The sequence below is a fragment of the Calypte anna genome, unplaced genomic scaffold (genome assembly GCF_003957555.1).
Source record: "Calypte anna isolate BGI_N300 unplaced genomic scaffold, bCalAnn1_v1.p scaffold_177_arrow_ctg1, whole genome shotgun sequence".
In the NCBI taxonomy this organism is placed as follows: domain Eukaryota; kingdom Metazoa; phylum Chordata; class Aves; order Apodiformes; family Trochilidae; genus Calypte; species Calypte anna.
The window spans coordinates 11438-35574 of NW_022045463.1; the positions used below are offsets into that span (position 1 = coordinate 11438).

Sequence of the window (24137 nt, forward strand, 5' to 3'; positions counted from 1 at the left end):
CTCTGTCACTCCCCGTGTCTCTCTGTCACTCCCCGTGTCTCTCTGTCACTCCCCGTGTCTGTCACGCCCCGTGTCTCTCTCACTCCCCGTGTCTCTCTCACACGCCCCGTGTCTCTCTCACATTCCCCGTGTCTCTCTGTCACTCCCCGTATCTGTCACTCCCCGTGTCTCTCTGTCACGCCCCGTGTCTCTCTCACTCCCCGTGTCTCTCTCACACGCCCCGTGTCTCTCTCACACGCCCCGTGTCTCTCTCACATTCCCCGTGTCTCTCTGTCACTCCCCGTATCTGTCACTCCCCGTGTCTCTCTCTCACTCCCCGTGTCTCTCTGTCACGCCCCGTGTCTCTCTGTCACTCCCCGCTCCCGCGGGGCTCAAGATGGCGGCTCCGCCTCTTCCCGCGGGACCCAAGATGGCGCCGGGCTGACGGGGGGTGGGGGTGACGGAGGGGCGGGGCCGCGCTGCGCTCACGTGACCCCCCGGGCCCTGCGCGCGCGCTCTCCCGCCACCGCCGCCGCCGCCACCGCCCTCTCCCGTGACGTCACCACCGGCAGCCCCCGCCGCCTGCGCGCGCTCCCGCCCCGCCCCGCCGTGCGCGAGCGGTGGGCGGGATCCCGCGGCCCCGCACAGAGCGGGGGCAGCGCCCGCACCCCCTGCGCTCCCCACACGCCCCACATCCCCCGCACACCCCGCTCCCCGCCCGGTGTCTCGGTCCCGGCCCCCGCCGTTACTCCGGCAACGTCCGGAAGGGGCGTTAGGAGGCGGCCCGGAGGCCGGAAATGACGCAGGGGCTGGCGCGGAGGAGCCGGGCAGGAGCCATGTCAGCGGGAGGCGGAGGGCAGCGAGACGCGGGGACCGGCGGAGGGTGAGGAGGGGGCGGCGGGAACGGCGGGGACTCGGGGGGAGGGAGGGAGGGCCCGGGGGAAGGGTCCCGGTGTCGGCGGTGCGGGGGGTGCGGAGGTCCCGGCGGGGCTGAGGCCTCTCTGTCGCTTTTCCAGGCGCCGCAGTAAGTGGGACCAACCCGGCCCGGCCCCCGCCTTCCTGCTCCCCGGTACCGCCCCGCTCCCCGGCCGCCCCTTTCCCGGTGCCGGTGGCGATGGCGGCTCGGCCGTGGCGGGGTCTGAGAGCTCCGCAGCCCCCTCGGGAGCTTTGGATGCGGCGGCGGCCGTGGCGGCGAAAATCAACGCGATGTTAATGGCCAAAGGGAAACTGAAGCCGGCGCCCAACGGGGCGGACAAGGTGGGTGCGGGACGGGGCTGCGGGATGGGATCCCGGGACCCCGAACCCCGGGACCTCGATCCCCGGACCTCTATCCCCGGCACCCCAAACCCCGAGACCCTGGGACCCCGGGACCTCGATCCTCGGGGACCCCGATCCTCGGGGACCCCGATCCCCCCGGGACCCCGATCCCCCGGGGACCCCGATCCCCCGGGGACCCCGATCCCCGGGACCCCGATCCCCGGGACCTCGGCCCCCGGGACCCCGGGACCTCCATCCCCGGGACCCCGAGCCCCCGGGACCTCAATCCCCGGGACCCCGAGCCCTGGGATCCCGAACCCCGGGTTTGTTGGGATGTCTGTCGGTGAGATGAGAAGGGTGGGGGGTTTGTGTCCCAGGATACAACGCAAAATAATGGGAAAAACTTTAAATGTTTTTATTTTTTAATGTTTTGTTGTGTTCAGCGTAGCAGCCAGCAGTGGCTGTGAGGTCTGTCCTGTCCTGTCCTGCTCACCTCTAAGGCTTCACCTGTAGGAAATATTAATTTTTTTTTTCCCTGTGGTATTTTCTAAGCAGTAGAGATGATGTAAAAAAAAAAAACAAACCAGATAAATCGATTTAATAAGGCACCAAATTATTTTCATCCTTCAAGAACTGACCAGCAGGAGCCTGGTGCCCAAGTTCTGAACAACGTGGGGAGCTCTGACCTGGGCTGTGCTCAGGAACTCACCCTAAAACAAGGATGAGATACAGGTTGCCAGAGTCAGTAATAGGGTCAGTCCTGAAACGTGAGGTTGTTGAGGGGTGAGGTTGTTGAGGGGTGAGGTTGTTGAGGGGTGAGGTTGTTGAGGGGTGAGGTTGTTGAGGGGTGAGGTTGTTGAGGGGTGAGGTTGTTGAGGGGTGAGGTTGTTGAGGGGTGAGGTTGTTAAGGGGTGAGGGTTTAAAAGGAGAGAGATTTAAAAAGAGAGGTTTTAAAGGGGAGAGGTTTTAAGGGGAGAGGTTTTAGAGGAGAGAGGTCTTAAAGGAGAGAGGTTTTTAAGGGAAGAGAGAGGCTTTAAAGGAGAGAGGTTTTAAAGAAGAGGAGGTTTTAAGGAGAGAGGTTTTAAGGAGAGAGTTTTTAAGGGAGAAAGGTTCTAAAGGAGAGAGGTTTTAGAGGAGAGAGGTTTTAGAGGAGAGAGGTCTTTAAGGGAGGAGAGAGGTTTTAAAGGGGAGAGGTTTTAAGGAGAGAGGTTTTAAGGAGAGAGGTTTTAAGGGGAGAGGTTTTAAGGGGAGAGGTCTTAAAGGAGAGAGGTTTTTAAGGGAAGAGAGAGGCTTTAAAGGAGAGAGGTTTTAGAGGAGAGAGGTCTTAAAGGGAGGAGAGGTTTTAGAGGAGAGAGGTTTTAGAGGAGAGAGGTCTTAAAGGGAGGAGAGGTTTTAAAGGGGAGAGGTTTTAAGGAGAGAGGTTTTAGAGGAGAGGTTTTAAGGGGAGAGGTTTTAAGGGGAGAGGTTTTAAAGGGGAGAGGTTTTAAGGGAGAGGTTTTAAGGGAGAGGTTTTAAGGGAGAGGTTTTAAGGGAGAGGTTTTAAGGGAGAGAGGTTCTAAAGGAGAGAGGTTTTAAGGGGAGAGGTTTTGAGGAGAGAGGTTTTAAGGAGAGAGGTTTAAAATGTGTGAGAGCCAAGTTTGCAGATTTCCTTCCAAACTTCTCTAATATTAGTTATCAATAACAGTGAGTGGGTGAATACCCGTGGGATGTTACTGAAAGTTTCCCTTATTTCATGTTTACAGCCCCAAAAGTATTTCAGAATTTTTAGAAGGATGTGCCATCTAACTGGATGGGTGGCAAAGCCTCTAAGGTCTTGTAACACCAACTCCTCTTTGGAATCTTTTTCTTGGTATTTAGCTAAAGACACAAAATATTAAGCCCTTTTTTGAAAGAAGAAGGTGAGGGAGGTGTGAGGATCAGAAATTCTAAGCCTGTGCAAGGGGTGTTGAGAGAACTCCAAGTGTTTTAATTGCTCTCACAGGTTTCTGGCAGATGTCAGGGCAGGTGGAAGATGCTTTGGTTTCTGTTTGAGCAGCTTTATTCTTTATTTCTGCATCCGTGTCTCTGTTTCTAGACCAGAATCATTAATCCCATTCTATTAAACTGGGCTGAAAATAAAAATAGTGCTTTTATTTCTGCTCACAATTGTGAGGAGAGGATATGAAGGAGTAAGATAAAATGTACTTTCTGCTAATATTTATACAGTTCAACAGCTTGAAACAAGAAGGGGGGGGAAAAATAAGGTATTCACCTCTGGAATAAATAAATTCTTGGAATGTTATTTATCTCTTGCTTCCCACTGGGCTTTTGCAACTGTTCTCTTTAAAGCTGCAGGCTCTGGGAAAAGGTCCAGCTACAAGTAAAAGCAAAGATGACCTGGTGGTGGCAGAGGTGGAGATCAATGATGTTCCCCTCACCTGCAGAAACCTGCTGACCAGAGGACAGACTCAGGATGAGGTATGGTCAGGACCTGGGACTGGTTTTTTGGGGTTACCAGCACAGCTGGACCTGTTTGTAAAGTTAAGAGCTTGCTTCCTGCTTGTGTCTTATTTTTATAAAACCCACTGTGTGTTTGAAGACCCTTTGTTTAGTACTTGGTTGGTTTTCTGAAGAAAATGTCATGTGATGAGGCAAGGTAGCAGAGCTCATATCCTCCAGCAGGCACTCTTCAGTCTATGAGTGGTTTTTGGTCTTTTTATCCAACACCACTTGGAGTTTTTTAAGTGTGTTTTGTTCATTCTTGGTAATCTTGTCCCTGGTTTTATTTTTGAATTGTTTGCAGATCAGTCGACTGAGTGGAGCAGCTGTTTCTACTCGAGGGAGATTCATGACTGCAGAAGAGAAAGCAAAAGTGGGACCTGGGTTTGTATTTCTTTTTGGGGATTTCTGGGGTTTTTTCCCTCACCTGGAGGGCTTTTCTGTTTCTTTTTCACGAGCAACTTCACCTTTGGCTTCAGAGCAAGCTCCTGTTGGGTGTTTGGAATGTGTTTAGGACAGGACTGAGTGCACAGCTGCTTTCCTACCTCCTTAATATTGACAGAGTGAAATAAAACCCAAACTCTCTGGGGATGTGACAGCTCAGGCTGTGCTGAACTTCCCACTGAACACTACACAGGATCTCGTGTGCAGTTTGCCAAGAGCAGGCAGCTTTCCAGTTAGGAACAGAGCTAATATTTCCTCAGTGCTTTTAGTTAGTTAACTTTTCACGTGGGTGAGCAAATGAAAGTTTTCAGTGGCAAATTAATAAGTTGTCATGGAAATAACTTGGTTTTAGGGCTGAGCTTTGCTTGGTGAGCACTTCTCAGTGAGGATGTGCTCATGTCCTTATCTGAAGAGCATTTCATATTTTTATGGAAGACCCTGTGTGTCTGAATGACTGGAAGAGAATTAGAGTGAATCCAGGAATTAGAGTGAACCCATTTTTGGTTGTTCTCTGTGGGTTTAATGGCCATGGTTTGACATTTCCTTTCCAGGGATCGTCCCTTGTATCTTCATGTCCAGGGTCAGACTCGGGAGTTGGTTGACAGTAAGTGTCCAGAACATTCTGGTTTTTTCCCTCATTATTTGTGATGAAGAGGCTTTTATGAAGGGGTTTTGTTATGACTGGTTTGGCTTTGTACTGTTGTCACGGTTTAACACTGGCCCGGCAATTAAACCGAATAACAGATGCTCTCTTTAATCTCTCTCTCCCCTCGATGAAGAAAGGAGAGAGAATAAGGGAGAGAGACTTATGAGTTGGAAACTAAACTACACAACTTTAATGAAACAGTAATGGTAAATAGGGAAAAATTACTATATATATATACAAATATACAGGAAAATGGAAACCACATTCCTCCCCCCCTTTCCCCCAATAACTCTCACGTCACCACCGAGGCTATAGGGCAGCCCTGGGAAAGTCCAGGCTGGACTCCTGGAGTCGGCAGCAGTCGGGAACCGGAGGCAGGAACACACAGATATGGGCTGGCACGGATTAGGACCACAGGCAGACAAACGGACAGGATCCTTCCAGGATGCCGGGGAGGAAGGGAAGCAGGAAAAGATCTGGCTCGGCCCACGTGATGCCTCAAATTTATACTGAGTGTGACGTATATGGGATGGAATACTCTGTTTGGTCAATTCTGGCATCTATCTTGTCTGTTCCTCCCTAAAGGAGGGCTCTGGTGGGACCTCTGTATCCTCCTAGACGGTAAAATGTTTTCATGCAGAGCTGATCAGTGTCCTTGGCCCTGCATACCAGTCTCTAGCAGTAACTATAAACATCAAGTGTTATCAATCCTAAAAGCACACACACTGCATGAGAAACTTGCTGTTAATTTCAGAGAGACTACTTACAAGGGACTTAGCTAAAAGCAAAAGTACAGAAACAGAAAACCACCTTTATCCTGGTCCAAACCAGGACATTCCACCCCTTATTCCATACCATTTGCGTCATGCTCCAATCATTACTAACTCTTATCCTTAAACATATCTATACACAAATTACTACTATCTCTCTGTGCTAAAAATCACTAAGTAATTCAGTCTACAATTGCAGATGTTCATCTATTGTAGCAGATTCTCAAAAGAAGGACCAGTCTTTACAGTTCATGTCCATGGTCCACAAGTTGCAGGTTGCAGATGGTAATTTCAAGGAAGTTACTGGATGCCAGCCGATGAACCTAGTTCTGGTTTTATCACCACAAAATCATCCTGAAAAACACTCATAGAACACTGTTAGTTTATACAACAGTTCACATAACAGTAGTTATGGTGGGATACAAGTTCATGACTCCCAAAGAGTCCATGCATTACTGATTAAACTAGACAAGCAGAAATTAGGAATTCTCACCTAGTGTTAGATTCCCTTGTGGTACACATTGTACTTCTCCATCTTTCATCATCACCCACCAAGTGTGTCCAGGCCCTTGAGCGAAAGCAACCCCACGAATGGGTTTACCTTTGCCCGAGGCAGGATAAATCCAAACTGTTTTCCCTAGCAGATTCTTCTCATGCACCACAGGCACTTTGTCCCCATCTACTGTATGTAGAAGATCTGACTGAGCAGGACCAGCTCGATTGATGGAACCCCTGGTATTAACTAACCAGGTGGCTTTTGCCAAGTGCTTGTCCCAATTTTTGAAAGTTCCACCACCCATTGCTTTTAAGGTAGTTTTTAACAGACCATTGTACCTTTCAATTTTACCTGAGGCTGGTGCATGATAGGGGATATGGTATATCCACTCAATACCATGTTCTTTGGCCCAGTTATTTATGAGACTATTTTTGAAATGAGTTCCATTATCTGACTCAATTCTCTCTGGTGTACCATGTCTCCACAGGACTTGTTTCTCTAGGCCCAGGATAGTGTTCCGGGCTGTGGCATGAGGCACAGGATATGTTTCCAGCCATCCTGTACTTGCCTCCACCATTGTAAGCACATAACGCTTACCCTGGCGAGTTTGAGGCAATGTGATGTAGTCGACTTGCCAGGCCTCCCCATACCTATATTTTGACCATCTCCCTTCATACCAAAGAGGTTTCAACCTTTTAGCTTGCTTAATTGCAGCACATATGTCACAATCGTGGATAACCTGCATAATAGAGTCCAAAGATAAATCCACCCCTCGGTCACGAGCCCATCGATATGTTCCATCCCTGCCTTGATGACCTGAAGCATTGTGGGCCCATTTGGCCAAAAACAGTTCACCTTTATGGTCCCAGTCCAGATCTATTTGGAACACTTGAGCAGCCTCATCTGCTCGTTGGTTGTTTCGATGTTCCTCGGTAGCTCGATATGAAGGTACGTGGGCATCTACGTGACGCACTTTTACATCAAGTTTCTCTAACCTAGTAGCAATGTCTTTCCAAAGTTCAGCAGCCCAGATAGGTTTATCTCTACGTTGCCAGTTGTTTTGCTTCCACTGCTTTAACCAACCCCATAAGGCATTTGCTACCATCCATGAGTCAGTATAGAGATAAAGTCTCGGCCACTTTTCTTGTTCAGCAATATCCAAAGCCAATTGGATAGCTTTTACCTCTGCAAATTGACTTGATTCACCATCTCCTTCATCTGTTTTTGCAACTAGTCGTGTAGGATTCCATACGGCAGCTTTCCACCTTCGATGGCCTCCTACCAGACGACAGGATCCATCAGTGAAAAGAGCATATTGTTTCTCACTTTCTGGTAGTTGGTCGTATGGTGGGGCTTCTTCAGCCCGTTTTACCACTTTTCCTGGTGGCATTCCAAAGTGTTTGCCTTCTGGCCAATGTGTTATTGCTTCTACAATTCCTGGACGATTGAGTCTTCCTATCCTAGCTCTCTGTGAGATTAAAGCAATCCATTTACTCCAGGTAGCATCGGTAGCATGATGGGAAGATTCTCTACCTGTGTACATAAAACCCAGTACAGGTAATCGTGGTACTAGGAGGAGCTGTGCTTCAGTACCAATCACTTCTGAAGCAGCTCTGACTCCTTCGTATGCGGCCAGTATCTCTTTCTCAGTGGCTGTGTAGTTGGCTTCGGAGCCTTTGTAGTTTCGACCCCAAAATCCTAGAGGTCGGCCTCGAGTCTCTCCTGGAGCTTTCTGCCAGAGGCTCCATGTAGGACCATCACCTCCATCTCCGGTGTAAAGAATATTTTTGATGTCTGGCCCTGTTCGAATTGGTCCAAGGGCCATTGCCTGTACAATCTCCTGTTTAATATTCTCAAAAGCAGCTTGTTGTTCTGAGCCCCATTTAAAGTCTTTCTTCTTCCGGGTAACCTCATAGAGAGGTTTCACAATCTGATTATAAAGAGGAATATGCATTCTCCAGAAACCAACAGTTCCTAAAAAGGACTGAGTTTCCTTTTTGGTAGTTGGTGGGGCCATAGCTGTTATTTTGTTAATCACGTCCATTGGGATGTGGCGACGTCCATCTTGCCACTTAACTCCCAGAAACTGTATCTCTTGTGCAGGTCCCTTGACCTTGCTTCTTTTAATAGCAAAACCAGCCTCTAGAAGGATTTCAATTATCTTCTTACCTTTCTCGTAGACTTCCTTTGATGTGTCACCCCACACAATGATGTCATCGATGTACTGTAGATGTTCTGGAGCTCCACCCTTTTCCAAGGTGTCATGGATCAGTCCATGGCAGATGGTAGGACTGTGTTTCCACCCCTGGGGCAGTCGATTCCAAGTGTACTGGACACCTCTCCAGGTGAAGGCAAACTGTGCTCTGCATTCTGGTGCTATAGGAATAGCAAAAAATGCATTAGCAATATCGATAGTAGCATACCACCTGGCTGCCTTTGACTCCAGCTCATACTGAAGTTCTAGCATGTCCGGCACAGCAGCACTTAGTGGTGGTGTAACCTCATTCAAGGCACGATAGTCCACTGTCAGCCTCCACTCTCCATTTGGCTTTTTCACTGGCCATACAGGACTGTTGAAGGGTGAATGAGTCTTGCTGATCACTCCTTGGCTCTCTAGTTGCCGGATCAGCTTGTGAATGGGGACCACAGCATCTCTGTTGACACGATATTGTCTACGATGCACTACTGAAGTAGCAGTTGGCAGACGCTGGTTTGTAGTCCTCAGCAATCCCACTACAAAGGATTTATCTGAAAGGCCAAACAAAGTATGCAGCCATTCTGCGTTCTCAGTCTTAATAGCTGCAGTACCAAAGGACCAGCGGTACCCTTTCGGGTCCTCAAAATCACCTCCCTTGAGGTAGTCTATGCCAAGGATGCACGGAGCATCTGGACCAGTCACTATTGGGTGTTTATGCCACTTTATTCCAGTGAGGCTCACATCAGCCTTCACAATAGTCAGTTCTTTAGATCCTCCCGTCACTCCAGAAATAGTGACGGAGTCTGTGCCTTTCTGATTCGATGGCATTAGGGTGCACTGTGCACCAGTGTCCACCAAGGCTTTATACTTTTGTGGCTCTAATGTGCCAGGCCATCGAATCCACACAATCCAATAGATTCGGTTGTCCCTCTCCTCCACCTGGCTGGAGGCAGGGCACCTCTAAGCTTGAGCACATACAGCATTGTCAGTATGTGCATTACTGGAGCTTGCATCCCCAGTACTCACACCTGATGTGCATGGATCTTGAGTCACCAGCACTTTTGGGTTGGGTAATTCCACACTGGACACTTGAGCGGCCATCTTTTTAGAAGGACCTCCTTTTGCCTTCGGCTTACTCATCAACTTAATCACTCGGTCCTGTAGGTCAGCAGTAGGTTTCTTGTCCCACTTTGTCATGTCCTCTCCACACTCACACAGGAGTGCCCATAGAATTCCTCTTGGGATATTCTGTTTCCCTCGATTCTGTCTCATAGGAGGGCGTCTCCTCTTAATGGTGGCAATGGGGCGTCCTCCGTCTGTCTGAGGAAAAAGGGGTGAATGCAGTTTCTCAGATGCTCTCTTGATAGCTGAGACCCAGGCCCGATGAGGGGCTGTGACAGCCTCTTCACACTCTCGTGCAGTTTTAATCACATCACCCACAGTTGTATCCACTTCTACAGGAACCCATAGCAGTACTGATAGAGTATGGTTAAAAGGTGATGGTGCAGCATGCACAAACCTTTGCAACATAGGTTTAGGACATGGTACGTGATAAGGGTCTTCAATGTCATCATCATTATAGATCACTTCTCGTACAGCCAATTCTTCCAGATACCTGATAGCTTTCCCAAGTGTGGCTGCTTTGACCTGTGGGCAATCTATTGCCTCTTTATAGGGATATCTCTCCCTGACAGCTGACAAGAGTCGTTTCCACAGGCTAGTAGTTCCAGCCTTTTCCCCAAATGCCCGATCAATAGCTGCATCTTTGGCTACAGGGCCCAGCTGCCTGGCTTCCTTCTGAGTTAATGTTATGGTAGCAGCCCCATCATTCCAGCATCGGAATAACCAAGAGAGGAGTGGTTCACCTGTAAAACGGCTGTAGTCTTTTCTCAGAGTACGCAAGTCTCTCATGGAATAGGGCTGAGTAGATTCTGAGTCTGAGTCCTCATCTGACTCTGCACTAGCTGCTCTACCTGGTCTGGAAGGAGAGCCATTATCCTCTATTTCCTCTATCACCTGGTCATCTTGTTCAGACTTGGAAGGGTTAATTTCTGATTTCCCTTGTTTTCCTTTTTTCCTAGTTACAGGGTCAACAAGTAACTGTGTGGGCTGAGGGGGAGAGGCTGAGGCATCTGCAGCAGTAGCAGCAGCAGGGCTTGCTTTCTGAGCAGCGGCAGTGTCTGTGGGAGTAGACACAGCAACTGGAGCTGTAGCCGATAAGCTGGCAATGCTGGCCGGCTTTATCTGAGTTGTGCCCTTGCGTGAGGGGGGGCGAGAAGCGGCTGCAGAGGCAGGAGTGGGGGTGCTCTCTTTACGAGGTGTGCTCGTTCCCCTAGTTGTAATTGTCTTATTCCTCACCAACATATGGTAGCACATGAAAATATTCACAGACACCTGAACAACAATGCCTACAAGAACCAGGAGGTTCAAAACTATAACAATCATAATGCCATTTTGACTAGAATCCATTGAACTCAGCCCAAGAGTGGTGTATTTCCTCAAAAGCAGGCTGAAAATGTAATTACCAACAAAGTTCTTAATCCTTCTATGAAACACCACTACACCATGCACGATGATATACATCAGTATTGAGGACCATATTGCAACGATGGTTCTTAAGCATTTCTTACGGAAGAAAAACCACATAGTAACAGCAATTCCAGCTGCGAATAAGCAGATTGCATACCCTAAATACCAGAGGTACGGCATGATTGGTTTAATTTCCAACCCTGTGAAATTTCCAAAGAACAAGGTCTGATTCCAGCTCAGGAAAGCCATTCTTTCACTGGAGTTGGAATTCAAACTGTTCAGGCAATTTGGTCAAAATTTAAACTGGACTCGAGCCAAGCAGCTATGGCCCCACGTTGGGCGCCAATAAATCTGTCACGGTTTAACACTGGCCCGGCAATTAAACCGAATAACAGATGCTCTCTTTAATCTCTCTCTCCCCTCGATGAAGAAAGGAGAGAGAATAAGGGAGAGAGACTTATGAGTTGGAAACTAAACTACACAACTTTAATGAAACAGTAATGGTAAATAGGGAAAAATTACTATATATATATACAAATATACAGGAAAATGGAAACCACATTCCTCCCCCCTTTCCCCCAATAACTCTCACGTCACCACCGAGGCTATAGGGCAGCCCTGGGAAAGTCCAGGCTGGACTCCTGGAGTCGGCAGCAGTCGGGAACCGGAGGCAGGAACACACAGATATGGGCTGGCACGGATTAGGACCACAGGCAGACAAACGGACAGGATCCTTCCAGGATGCCGGGGAGGAAGGGAAGCAGGAAAAGATCTGGCTCGGCCCACGTGATGCCTCAAATTTATACTGAGTGTGACGTATATGGGATGGAATACTCTGTTTGGTCAATTCTGGCATCTATCTTGTCTGTTCCTCCCTAAAGGAGGGCTCTGGTGGGACCTCTGTATCCTCCTAGACGGTAAAATGTTTTCATGCAGAGCTGATCAGTGTCCTTGGCCCTGCATACCAGTCTCTAGCAGTAACTATAAACATCAAGTGTTATCAATCCTAAAAGCACACACACTGCATGAGAAACTTGCTGTTAATTTCAGAGAGACTACTTACAAGGGACTTAGCTAAAAGCAAAAGTACAGAAACAGAAAACCACCTTTATCCTGGTCCAAACCAGGACAACTGTAAATATCTTGGTGTTGATAACAAAGCTCCTTTAAACATTTGTCTCTGCTCACACTTCCCTAAGGTGCTGTTGGGAAGCTGAAACTTCAATGATTTCAGTGAAAGGAGGGGAGTGGGGAGGGTCCCTGTGCAGGCACAGCTTTTGTGTGAGTTTAGTCCTTGCTACAACACTTGTGTGGCAGGGAAATCTTTTCCTTTCACATCCAAGGAGGAACGTTTTGGGTGAAATATCAACATTTCCATTAGAAGCTCAAAAAAAATTGCTAATTATAAAATTACCACCTTCTCAGGTGGTCATTTGTTCTGTGTAGCAATCCAGGTGCTCGCCTCAGTTGTCTCTTGAACCTTCCCCCTTGTATTTCCTTTGATTTCCACAGCCAGTCAGCAGTTCTTCCCCTGTAATTTCCCCATTCCTGCAGCTGTAAATTCTCTGCAGGGTTCATGGAAATGTTTTGAGCATTTGCTGAGATCTGTGGGGTCCAGCTGCCCACCTGCACGTGGTGGCCTCAGCTTCAGCAGGGTGGGAGTGCAGAAAGAACCCTGAATTTCTGTCAGAGTTGGGACAGGAACTCATCACTTCACCACTTGAGTAACCTGGGCAGTTGACAAGGACCAAAATATAAATGGCTTAAAACCTGAGAGACTTACTTAGAACCTGAGAGACTTACTTAGAACCTGAGAGACTGACTTAGAACCTGAGAGACTGACTTAGAACCTGAGAGACTGACTTAAAGCCTGAGAGACAGACTTAGAACCTGAGAGACAGACTTAGAACCTGAGAGACAGACTTAGAACCTGAGAGACTTACTTAGAACCTGAGAGACTTACTTAGAACCTGAGAGACTTAGAACCTGAGAGACTTAGAACCTGAGAGACTTAGAACCTGACAGACTTAGAACCTGACAGACTTAGAACCTGACAGACTTAGAACCTGACAGACTTAGAACCTGACAGACTTAGAACCTGACAGACTTAGAACCTGACAGACTTAGAACCTGACAGACTTAGAACCTGACAGACTTAGAACCTGACAGACTTAGAACCTGACAGACTTAGAACCTGACAGACTTAGAACCTGACAGACTTAGAACCTGACAGACTTAGAACCTGACAGACTTAGAACCTGACAGACTTAGAACCTGACAGACTTAGAACCTGACAGACTTAGAACCTGACAGACTTAGAACCTGACAGACTTAGAACCTGACAGACTTAGAACCTGACAGACTTAGAACCTGACAGACTTAGAACCTGACAGACTTAGAACCTGACAGACTTAGAACCTGACAGACTTAGAACCTGACAGACTTAGAACCTGACAGACTTAGAACCTGACAGACTTACAACCTGACAGACTTACAACCTGACAGACTTACAACCTGACAGACTTACAACCTGACAGACTTACAACCTGACAGACTTACAACCTGACTTTCTTATTTTGTCACCCAGGAGCTGTTAACAGAATTAAAGAGATAATTACTAATGGAGTAGTGAAAGCAGCCACAGGTTCCAGTCCAACCTTCAATGGAGCCACAGTCACTGTCTATCACCAGCCAGCACCTATTACTCAGTTATCTCCAGCAGTTGGCCAAAAACCTCCTTTCCAGTCAGGGGTGAGTAAGGAATTGATGTGAATTTCATGGAATGTCACTGATTGCAAGATTTACCTGTTACAAAATCTACATGTAATGTGCTTTTAATTAAAAAAAAAAAAAAAAAATCTCAAGTAAAAAGTGCCCTGTGGCTGTTGTGAAAACTGGAGGACTGAGGACTGAGTCTGAAGAGTGAGACTTGGATGACAGAAACCTCCTAAAAAAGAAGGGATGGAGAGAGCAGTCCTGCTCCCAGAAAAGCACAGGGCTGACTGTGCCATCCAACATTAGAAAAGATTCCTGAGCTTCCAGCAAAAGGAGGAATTTTCCTCCTAGAAGGAAACAACAAGCTTTTTCCTCTTCCTTTTCCAGATGCATTATGTGCAGGATAAGTTATTTGTTGGTCTGGAACATGCTGTACCTACATTTAATGTGAAGGAGAAGGTGGAAGGGCCTGGGTGCTCCTATCTGCAGCACATCCAGATTGAAACTGGTGCCAAAGTCTTTCTCCGTGGGAAAGGCTCAGGTTGCATCGAGCCAGCATCAGGCAGAGAAGCTTTTGAACCCATGTACATCTACATCAGGTATCAGGGCTTTAAATTAATCAATTAATCAATTAAAATTGCTGCTGATCACTCAGGAAGGCAGCTTCATTATTCATCTGTGTGGGAAATTAGTTTAATGTAAATTAAAGAGTTTTTTCACTTTATTTATTCAACTTTATTTTAGTAAGAATCTCTCTAAAGTGGTAAAGATACCAAATTTAATGTAAATTAAAGAGTTTTTTCACTTCATTCACCTTTATTTTAGTAGGAATCTCTCTAAAGTGGTAAAGATACCAAATTTAATATAAATTAAAGAGTTTTTTCACTGTATTCACCTTTATTTTAGTAGGAATCTCTCTAAAGTGGCAAAGATACCAAATTTAATGTAAATTAAAGAGTTTTTTCACTGTATTCACCTTTATTTTAGTTGAAATCTCTAAAGTGGTAAAGATACCAAATTTAATATAAATTAAAGAGTCTTTTCACTTTATTCACCTTTATTTTAGTAGAAATCTCTCTAAAGTGGTAAAGGTACCAAATCTAATGCAAATTAAAGAGTTTTCACTTTATTCACCTTTATTTTAGTAGAACTCTCTCTAAAGTGGTAAAGATACCAAATTTAATGTAAATTAAAGAGTTTTTTCACTTTATTCACCTTTATTTTAGTAGAAATCTCTCTAAAGTGGTAAAGATACCAAATTTAATATAAATTAAAGAGTTTTTTCACTGTATTCACCTTTATTTTAGTTGAAATCTCTCTAAAGTGGTAAAGATACCAGATTTAATGCAAATTAAAGAGTTTTTTCACTGTATTCACCTATATTTTAGTAGAAATCTCTCTAAAGTGGTAAAGATACCAAATTTAATATAAATTAAAGAGTCTTTTCACTGTATTCACCTTTATTTTAGTAGAAATCTCTCTAAAGTGGCAAAGATACCAAATTTAATGTAAATTAAAGAGTTTTTTCACTGTATTCACCTTTATTTTAGTAGAAATCTCTCTAAAGTGGTAAAGATACCAAATTTAATATAAATTAAAGAGTTTTTTCACTTTATTCAACTTTATTTTAGTAGAAATCTCTCTAAAGTGGTAAAGATACCAGATTTAATGCAAATTAAAGAGTTTTTTCACTTTTTCACCTTTATTTTAGTAGAAATCTCTCTAAAGTGGTAAAGATACCAAATTTAATGTAAATTAAAGAGTTTTTTCACTGTATTCACCTTTATTTTAGTAGAAATCTCTCTAAAGTGGTAAAGATACCAAATTTAATATAAATTAAAGAGTTTTTTCACTTTATTCACCTTTATTTTAGTAGAACTCTCTCTAAAGTGGTAAAGATACCAAATTTAATATAAATTAAAGAGTTTTTTCACTTTATTCACCTTTATTTTAGTTGAAATCTCTCTAAAGTGGCAAAGATACCAAATTTAATGTAAATTAAAGAGTTTTTTCACTTTATTCACCTTTATTTTAGTTGAAATCTCTCTAAAGTGGTAAAGGTACCAACTCTCTGGTGATAAATGAAGTGATGCTCACCTGTAAGGTTTTATTTTGATTTGGAACCCAGTAAAGCTGGGTTCTTTTGGGGCTTGAGTGATGTTGAGCCTTAAGGGAAGAGCTCAGAATGCTTTGCTCAGCAAGTCAGTGTTCAGTGCTTGTTCCTTGTGGTTTTTATATATATTTTATATATATTTTCAGTCACCCAAAGCCAGAAGGTTTGGCAGCTGCTAAAAAGCTGTGTGAGAATCTCTTGCAAACTGTGAGTAACTCTTACAAATAAGTGATTTCAGAACCTCTTGTACCTGCTGTTCAGTTTTTGTACAATATTTCTCAGCCTGAAGTGGAATTTTGGGGAAAAAAAAGGCAAATGCTTCTTGAACAGTGGGTGGGCAGGGGATTGTCTGTATTCAAACATAAAGGAATCCTCTTTTTTTCCTGATTGCTGGAGCTTCCTTTGGTTTAGCTTTAAATCTTGTCCAGTTGCTTTATCTTTCCTGAAGTGGGAAAAAATTTCAGAAAATCAGATGTACAGAGAGAAAATTCTCAGCTTATGTTCTATGAACTCAAATAGAGAGGAAGGTCCCTGTTAGGCTGGATAATAAACTACAAAGCTAATAAGCTACAAAATCTCATGAAAAAACAGATGGAAGCTTTGAGGTCCTTTGGGGTGTTTTGTCACTGTGTCCTGTGAAGGATAATCCTGTGTTTTACAGAAATCCCTCTCAGCCCAGCCTGCTGCTTAGTGGGATGTTCAGCAGGGCTCAGGTGGTGGCTTTGGTCCATGGGTTTTTGTTTTCAGTTTTTATGTTTGGATCATTGCTGGGTTTTTTTTAATATTCATTACAGTATATTCTGTAATGAAAAGTCCCCCTATGGATTTCTGGGGATGCATGGTTAACATGCCTTTAGTCTGGAAGAGATTAATGTAGTAAATAGGTGTTAATTATCTTAATTTTTCCTAAATTCTTTGTAGGTGCATGCTGAGTACTCCCGATTTGTCAATCAGATCACCACTGCAGTACCCTTAGCAGGTAAATGTCAACACAAGTGAAACCTTTGGAGTTGCATTTGGAGTTGACTTCAGCAAAGCCTTTGACACCGTCTCCCACAGCATCCTCCTGAAAAAGCTGTCAGCCCACAGCTTGGACAGGAGCACCCTGTGCTGGGTCAGGGACTGCTGGAACGGGCCCAGAGAGTGGTGCTGAACGGGGCTGCATCAAAATGGCGGCTGTGGTGTCCCCCAGGGATCAGTGTTGGGCCCAGTGCTGTTCAATGTCTTTAGTGAGGATTTAGATGAGGGGATTGAGTCCATCATCAGCAAATTCCCAGATGACACCAAGCTGGGGGGAGTGTGGATCAGCTGGAAGGCAGGAGGGCTCTGCAGAGGGACCTGGACAGACTGGAGAGTTGGGATGATCCCAAGGGATGAGGTTCAACACAACAACCCCATGGGGAGCTCCAGGCTGGGCACAGAGTGGTTGCAGAAAGGGACCTGGGAGTCTGGATTGCCAGGAAGCTGAAGAGGAGGCAGCAGTGTGCCCAGGTGGCCAAGAAGGCCAATGGCATCCTGGGCTGGCTCAGGAACAGAGTGGCCAGCAGGTCCAGGGAAGGGATTCTGCCCCTGTGCTCAGCCCTGGGGAGGCCACAGCTTGAGTCCTGTGTCCAGTTCTGGGCCCCTCAGCTCAGGAAGGAGATTGAGGTGCTGGAGCAGGTCCAGAGAAGAGCAAGGAGGCTGTGAAGGGATCCAGCAGAATTGCTGTGAGGAAGGGCTGAGGGAGCTGGGGGTGTTGAGGCTGGAGAAGAGGAGGCTCAGGGGAGACCTCATCACTCTCTGCAACTCCCTGAAAGGAGGTTGGAGCCAGGGGGGTGTTGGGCTCTTTTCCCAGGTAACTCTCAGCAAGACAAGAGGGCACAAAGGGTCTCAAGTTGTGCCAGGGGAGGTTTAGGTTGGAGATGAGAAAGAATTTCTTTCTGGAGAGGGTGATCAGGCATTGGAATGGGCTGCCCAGGGAAGTAGTGGATTCTCCGTGTCTGGAGATATTTCCAAAGAGCCTGGATGTGGCACTGAGTGGGCTGGGAACCACGGGGGGAGTGGATCAAGGGTTGGACTTGATGATCTCTGAGGTCCCTTCCAACCCAGCCCATTCTATGATTCTATGCATGTGACAGAGCTGTTCTTCCAGTTACTTTTGTGGAATACCCATGGAAGATTTTACTTCCTTCAGTTGCACAGAATTCTGGCTTATTTGATGTTTGCTAATTTCAATCAGAGATTTATTTTTTATTTTTTTTGTGACTACCTGACCCTTTTCTCTCCCCTTTTCTCTCCCCAGGCTTCACCCAGCCTGCCTCTCTGACCAGCATTCCCTCCCAGCCATCCTATTACCCTTCCAATGGGTACCAGTCTGGTTATCCTGTTGTTCCCCCTCCTCAACAACCAGTACAGCCACCCTATGGTGTACCAGGCATAGTACCCCCTGCAGTGCCCTTGGCACCTGGAGTCCTTACAACACTTCCCACAGGAGTTCCACCCGTGCCCACGCAGTACCCAATACCTCAGGTTCAGCCTCCAGCCAGCACTGGCCAGGTATCACCTTCCACCAATTATTTTCCCTAGAATGGTCAATGAGAGGGGACATCCTGAGGGACATTTTCCATGGAAAAACCCCTTGGAATCTTGCTGTGGGTCAGTAATACGCCTTGGTGGCCAAGAGGGCCAGTGGTGGCCATCAGGAAAAGTGTGTCCTGTAGATCCAGGGAGGTTTTCCTCCCCCTCTGCTCTGCCCTGGAATACTGGGTCCAGTTTGGGGCTCCCCAGTTCAAGAGAGACAGGGATTTACTGGGGAGAGGCCAAGGGAGAGCTGTGAGGATGATGAGGAGACTTGAGCATCTCTGCTGGGGAGAAAGAGTGAGAGCCCTGGGGGTGTTCAGCCTGGAGAAGACTGAGAGGGGATCCCTGAATGTCCATCATTATCTGAGGGGTGGGGGGCAAGAGGAAGGGGGGACAATCTCTGTTCAGTGGTAGGAATAACATGATAGAAATAATAGGGTTGAAGTTAGAGCATAGGAAGTCCCATCTCAACGTAAGGGTGAACTTCTTTATTGTGAGGGTGAGGGGTCCCTGGCCCAGACTGCTCAGAGAGGTTTTGGGGCCTCATCTGGAGACTTCCAAACCCCCCCTGGATGTGTACCTGTGTGTCCTGCCCTGGGTGATCCTGCTGTGCCAGGGGGGTTGCACTGGGTGATCTCTAGAGGTCCCTTCCAGCCCCTAACATTCTGTAATTCTAAACTGTTTATTTACAAACAGTAGAAGACTTAAAATAGTTCCAGACATAGAATTCTCTGAGGGGCTTTTTTGATATTTTTTTGCTGATGTTTCTGATTAAGCAATTAAATTGTTGGTGTGGCTGCTTCCTACACCTTTTTTCATCTTGTGGCATAAAGGATGTTTGCAGGGGGCTGCTTGTTCACAAAAAGTGTTCTCACAGGCTCTGTTGCAGTGTAGGTACAATGAATTTGAGTGAGCAGTGGGAGGTTGGAGCATTCTCTAAATGAAATACTTGTTTTCTCTTCAAGTCCTGAAATTCCTTTGAGCTTTCCATAGGTTCTGCCCATAGAAACCAGTTGTCTGTTCCTCTTGTCTACACCCTAAACCCTTCCTAGGCACATTCTCAAACTTTTCTTGTGTTTTGTTTTCAACTTCCTCATATTAGAGTCCTCTGAACGGTCCTTTTCTTCCTGCTGCCCCAGTAAAAACCAGCATGCCAACTGGTACCCAGCCACAAGTCCAGCCCCATCCCCAGGGTCAAAAGAGACGCTTCACTGAGGAGCTACCGGATGAGAGAGAGTCAGGACTGCTGGGATATCAGGTGGAATAAAATCAGCAATTTTCTTTCATTCACCAGAGTGGAACTTTTGATAGAGAGGGAGTGTTAGTGGCAACAGTCCCAGGAGATGTTTGGCAGGTGGCAGGAATTGGTACAGAACCTGGAGAGCTCTGTTCTCTTTGGGTGGATGCACTGCTGTTGGGCTGGGAATTGGCAGCTTTCCATCCATCCATCCCATTTTTCCTGTAGAACTGTGGTGCATTCAGGTCAAAGAGACACCACTAGTGAGTTACTGGGTAGTTAAGAAAGAGATTATTTAGGGTTTTATGTGGGTTTTGGGGTGGAGTTATTTGAGGTGGGGGAGGGAAATGTAACTTCCAGATTTTCCCGTTCACCTTTCTTGCAGGTTGCACTTGAGAGGATTTGGAGGAACCTAATTTTAAGAGTGACTTTTTTTTTTTTTAGATAGTAAATATTGAACAGTCATTAAAAAAAAAAAGTCCTTCAGGCTTGCATGTGAGAAGAGGGAATTTCTGCAAATGCTTTTCTGGAGATAGACCCCTGCTCACAGGCAGAAACCCTGAATAAAAGATTTGCAATAAGGAGCTGCCTGTATGTTAGGCAATCAGTATCTTGATGATCTGTATCTTAAAATACCATCTATATTGGTATCTTGAGCAGAGTTTACTCTGATCTGAGCTCTGTGCAGTATTCAGAATTAGTAATAAGTTGATCTGTGAACTAAGCAGCTCTCCTTTACTGTCCTGAGCAGTGGAGTAAGTGGTGAGGTATCTTTCATACCCGTGCCCAGGCATGTTCCTTACTACATGACTGAGTGTTTTGAGGAGAAAGCATTTTTATTTATCAGTGGCCATTAGTGGTTCCTTCTGCTAATTGGCAATATGCTCTGAAAAGTTGGCTTTCCTGTCATTATCATTAAGGAGCTGTAGCTTGTGTTGTAGTTGTAGATTTGCTAATGCCGTGTGTTTTTCTGCTCATAGCATGGACCCATTCATATGACTAATTTAGGTACAGGCTTCTCCAGTCAGAGTGAACTCGATGGAGCTGGATCCAAGGCAGCAAGTTCCTCAGGAAAGGAGAGAGAGAGGGACAGGTGAGTGGGGAAACACTTCTCTTCAGGTCTCTTATGATTAAAACCTTTTTTCAGAGGTGATCTGGGTTCTCTCCTGTGACTTGAGGGGATTGTTTGGGTTGTTTTTTTTTCCTGGGTTTTGTTTTTAAGGATGAGGGATGCAAGGGTTAAGCTGTTCCTGCTACATCATGAAAATAGCTTTTTGTTTTCTCTCCTCCCTGTGTCTCTGTGCTCTTCCTCTGTCTGGGTCTGGTATTTTGCCAGCTTCTGGTGGTAGTGGGGTATTCTTGTGAAATAGATCAGCTTCAGATTATTCCAGGCTGCTTTTTTTTTAAAAAAAAAAAAACTAAAAAAGCTGTAAACTTGAAATTTTGCAGCCTGAAGTTTCCTGGGAAGATTTACTTCACTGTCCCTTTTGTTTTCTGCTCATTCCAGTGTTTATTGGTATAGTTTTCTGTGTTCTCCATTTCATAGTCAGTTCAGCACAGCTCTGAAATCATCACTGCTCTTCCTCCCAGTGAGACACAAAACTGAGAGGATAGCACTTTTATTTCAGAGCATCATAGCTCAGTTGGGGTTGGGAAGGACCTTAAAAAATAACCCAGTCCAGCCCCCTCTTCTGCAGGGAGTGATGACATCTCCATCAGGTTACTCAAAGCCCCATCCATTCTGACCTTGAACACTTCCAGGGAGGGGATATCCCTGGAAACCCAGTGTCTTGCCACCATTCAGAAAATAATTCCTTCCTTTAATCTAAATATCCCCTCATTTAGTTGAAAACAATTATCCCTCCTCCTGTCACTAGAGACCTTGATAAAGACTCTCTTGATAAAGAGATAAAGACTTGATAAAGACTCTCTCCATGTTTCTTAAAAGCCCTCTTTAGGTGTTGAAATGCCACAATAAGGTTTCCCCAGAAGTTTCTCTCCTCTGGGCTGAGCCAGAACTGTCCAAGCTCTTGGATCATTTTCCTGGCCTCCTCTGGACCTGCTCTAACAGGGACCCCAGGGGTGGATGCTGGGGACCCCAGGGGTGGATGCTCTTCCCTTGTTCACTGATGCAGTCACTCCATCACCAGATTAGTCAGACAGAAGTTAAAACTCCTTGGGTCAAGAACTGAGTTATTTGTTGGCTGTTACTTTTGACTCTACGTGGTTTGAAAGAAGCAGAAGTAAGGGCTTGCATTGCTTTATCCAGGCAGTTGATGCCTCCACCAGCTTTTCCTGTCACTGGGATCAAATCAGAGGCCGAAGACAGAAGTGGTGCAGGGTCTTTACCAGGCAGCCATGGTGAGTGTGATGAATAAAATACATTTGTATGTCAAGTTTCCTTTCCCAAATGAGTTTGTGCTGGTCTTAATATTTGTTTAAATTTAAAAATTGTTTAAATTTTTTTTTTTTTTTGGCTGTTCTTCATACCACATTGTCCAAGTTGCAAAGCAGGTCTAAAACTGCTGATTGCTGTGCTGGTACACACGTGATGCTTCTCTTAAAACTGTAATAAGTATCAGTATGAACGAGGAGAGTGTAATTAAGTGAAGGACCAAAGACAAGGTGTATTTGACCCAGCAGTTGGCTGAGGCACAGCATCTCCTAGGCTTGTTTTGTACCACAGATCTGATGTGGCTTTCCAGTGTGAGCAGCTATTTCTAGAGGCACTGAGGAGTATCAGTGGGAGTTGTGGTTTCAGGTGTGTATTTACAGACAGGAGTTATTCCTGCCAACAACAGAAATCCTGTCAGATTTCATCCTTTCGTAGGTCTGTCATTTATCATGTATTTGCCACTTGGTCAAATGTTACAGTTTTAACTCTCTGCCTAGTTCAGTGCCTTTCAGGTCTGCAGGTACATCCCATTAGCCTGTTTAACCTTAGTTTTTCTGCAGTATTGGTCCCAGAGATTGCTCTTCTGCTAGCTTTCTTTTGAACAAAATTTCTACTTTTCTTTTACATACTTATCTCTTTAACGGTGAAATTATCATCACTTCGACCTGTTTGCTAACTTTACCTTTTTTGTGTGTTTTTTTTCTTCTTTCTCTGTTCTCTTACATGGTTCTGATGGATCACATGTGCTGTTGCTGGTGCTGTTCGTGTGGCATTCGACCTTTGATGACCATTGGCCTTGTGACCTCAAAATGGTGTCCAACTAACGATTTACAATTAACGTCTTTTTTTATTAACTCGTTTTGGGGCATTTTATCTCTCTATTTTTATTTTTTCCTTCCTGGGGGGCCGGGGGTGGGCTTTGTTTTGTTTTCCCCTCCTAGATCATCAAGCTAAGAAGATGAAAACTGCAGAAAAGGGCTTTGGATTAGTAGCTTATGCTGGAGATTCATCCGATGAAGAGGAGGAACACGGGGGCCATAAAAACGCAAGTACTTTTTCACAGGGATGGAGTTTGGGATACCAATACCCTTCCTCACAACAGCGAGCTAAACAACAGATGCCCTTTTGGATGGCACCATAAAACCTGCAGAAGAATGTTCATTCATCTTGGTTTTGGGTTTTTTTTTTGGTTTTTTTTTTTCCCCCCCTCTAGCAATAATGCATGTATATTACAGAAGGAACTTTGCAAATAGGCATTGTTTTTACATTTGCAGAAGCTCGAGGTTCAGTATTCTCCCTTTAAAGGGCTGCGTTATTTTTAAAATCCTGATTTCTGCAGTGAATTTGTCCAAAAAAAGAAAAGGAAAAAAAAAAAAAAGTTGGAAAAGGTATCCTGACAGGGCTAGTCCCTTACACAGTGGGGGAGGTACTTTTAAGAGAGGGAAACCCGTCGGTCAGCATTTCCCATTTTTCCAGGATAACTTAAAAATGGAAAGAGTCAGTTCTGCTGGCTTTATTCTGCACCTGATGTTTGTACTTTATGGAGTGTTCTGTCTCCAGCCTGTGTTTGCAGTGCCCTAGAGCTGACTGTGACTCAGCATCAATGCTCAGACTTTCAGTAAAGGAAAGGACTGTACAGTAGTTCTGAACAACTCGAAGATCACGTTTCCTAAAACTCTCTAATGTGTTTTTACTTTAAGCATCTCCTCTCACTCAGCACTTACTTCTTTTAAGGGGAGGTTTGACTAACCCACAGCTTCTCGTTCTAGCCAGATGTTGGGGTGAGGAGGGGGATGCTCAGTTTTATGGAGGGGTTCATCTAGCCCTGGGTGGACTTGGCACTGTAGTGCTGATCCTTCCTGCTCTCCAGTCACCTTGGATCCGGACAGCATTCCTCCTGGCGAGGTTCATCCCCACCTCCCCATTCCCTTACCCATTTCCACCTCCTTTTGCACTGGGAGTTATCAGGACCTCAAGGCAGCGACCAGATCCCACTACAGACTTTGCTTTTACCTTGAAACGTGGAACTTGGGTGTAAGTTGTTGGGCTGTTGCTGAGCAGGACGTGCACCTGGAGCTGCCGTAGGAAGAACTCTGGGGAGCAGCATTTCAGAACCAGAGGAATAAATTTTAAAACGGGGACGCGCGTCTCGCTGCCGCACCCTTGAAAAGACGGCGTTGGCTCATTTGTACAGACTTTGTCTTTCCTATCTGTTGTAAATAATGAGAACTGTACTTTCATTATAAATAAATGTATAAATCCTCCGCTCTCGCTGCCTGAGGTGAGGGGAGGACGCGGCTCGCGCCCCTCCCCCCGCGCGCG

The 24137-nt window shown here is 45.7% G+C and overlaps 1 protein-coding gene and 1 non-coding gene across 5 annotated transcripts; both read left to right on the plus strand.

The window, feature by feature from the left end:
* Window positions 1-677: 677 nt before the first annotated feature.
* On the plus strand, window positions 678-24081 carry KHDC4 (KH domain containing 4, pre-mRNA splicing factor). 4 transcript variants are annotated; one of them, XM_030468577.1, is made up of 14 exons: window positions 678-862; window positions 996-1236; window positions 3565-3693; window positions 4019-4098; window positions 4710-4762; window positions 13384-13547; window positions 13899-14110; window positions 15771-15831; window positions 16546-16603; window positions 17906-18159; window positions 19286-19441; window positions 20401-20513; window positions 21690-21781; window positions 22757-24081. In XM_030468577.1, the coding sequence occupies exons 1-14, from the start codon at window positions 777-779 to the stop codon at window positions 22954-22956; spliced, it is 1899 nt and encodes a 632-aa protein (XP_030324437.1). In that variant the 5' UTR covers window positions 678-776; the 3' UTR covers window positions 22957-24081. The 4 variants fall into 4 exon arrangements, 3 of the variants coding, with proteins under 3 accessions (XP_030324437.1, XP_030324438.1, XP_030324439.1); XM_030468578.1 differs by having other exon boundaries at window positions 3571-3693; XR_003988879.1 differs by having other exon boundaries at window positions 679-862; window positions 3571-3693; window positions 20429-20513.
* Window positions 13690-13816, plus strand: LOC115600250. Its single transcript, XR_003988880.1, has one exon.
* Window positions 24082-24137: the final 56 nt, after the last annotated feature.

Coding starts and splice junctions, on each gene's coding strand:
- KHDC4 (XM_030468577.1), top strand. CDS start 777: ATGACGCAGGGGCTGGCGCGGAGGAGCCGGGCAGGAGCCATGTCAGCG. Junction 14,111..15,770: donor CCCATGTACATCTACATCAG/GTATCAGGGCTT, acceptor ATATATTTTCAG/TCACCCAAAGCCAGAAGGTT. Junction 20,514..21,689: donor AAGGAGAGAGAGAGGGACAG/GTGAGTGGGGAA, acceptor TGCTTTATCCAG/GCAGTTGATGCCTCCACCAG.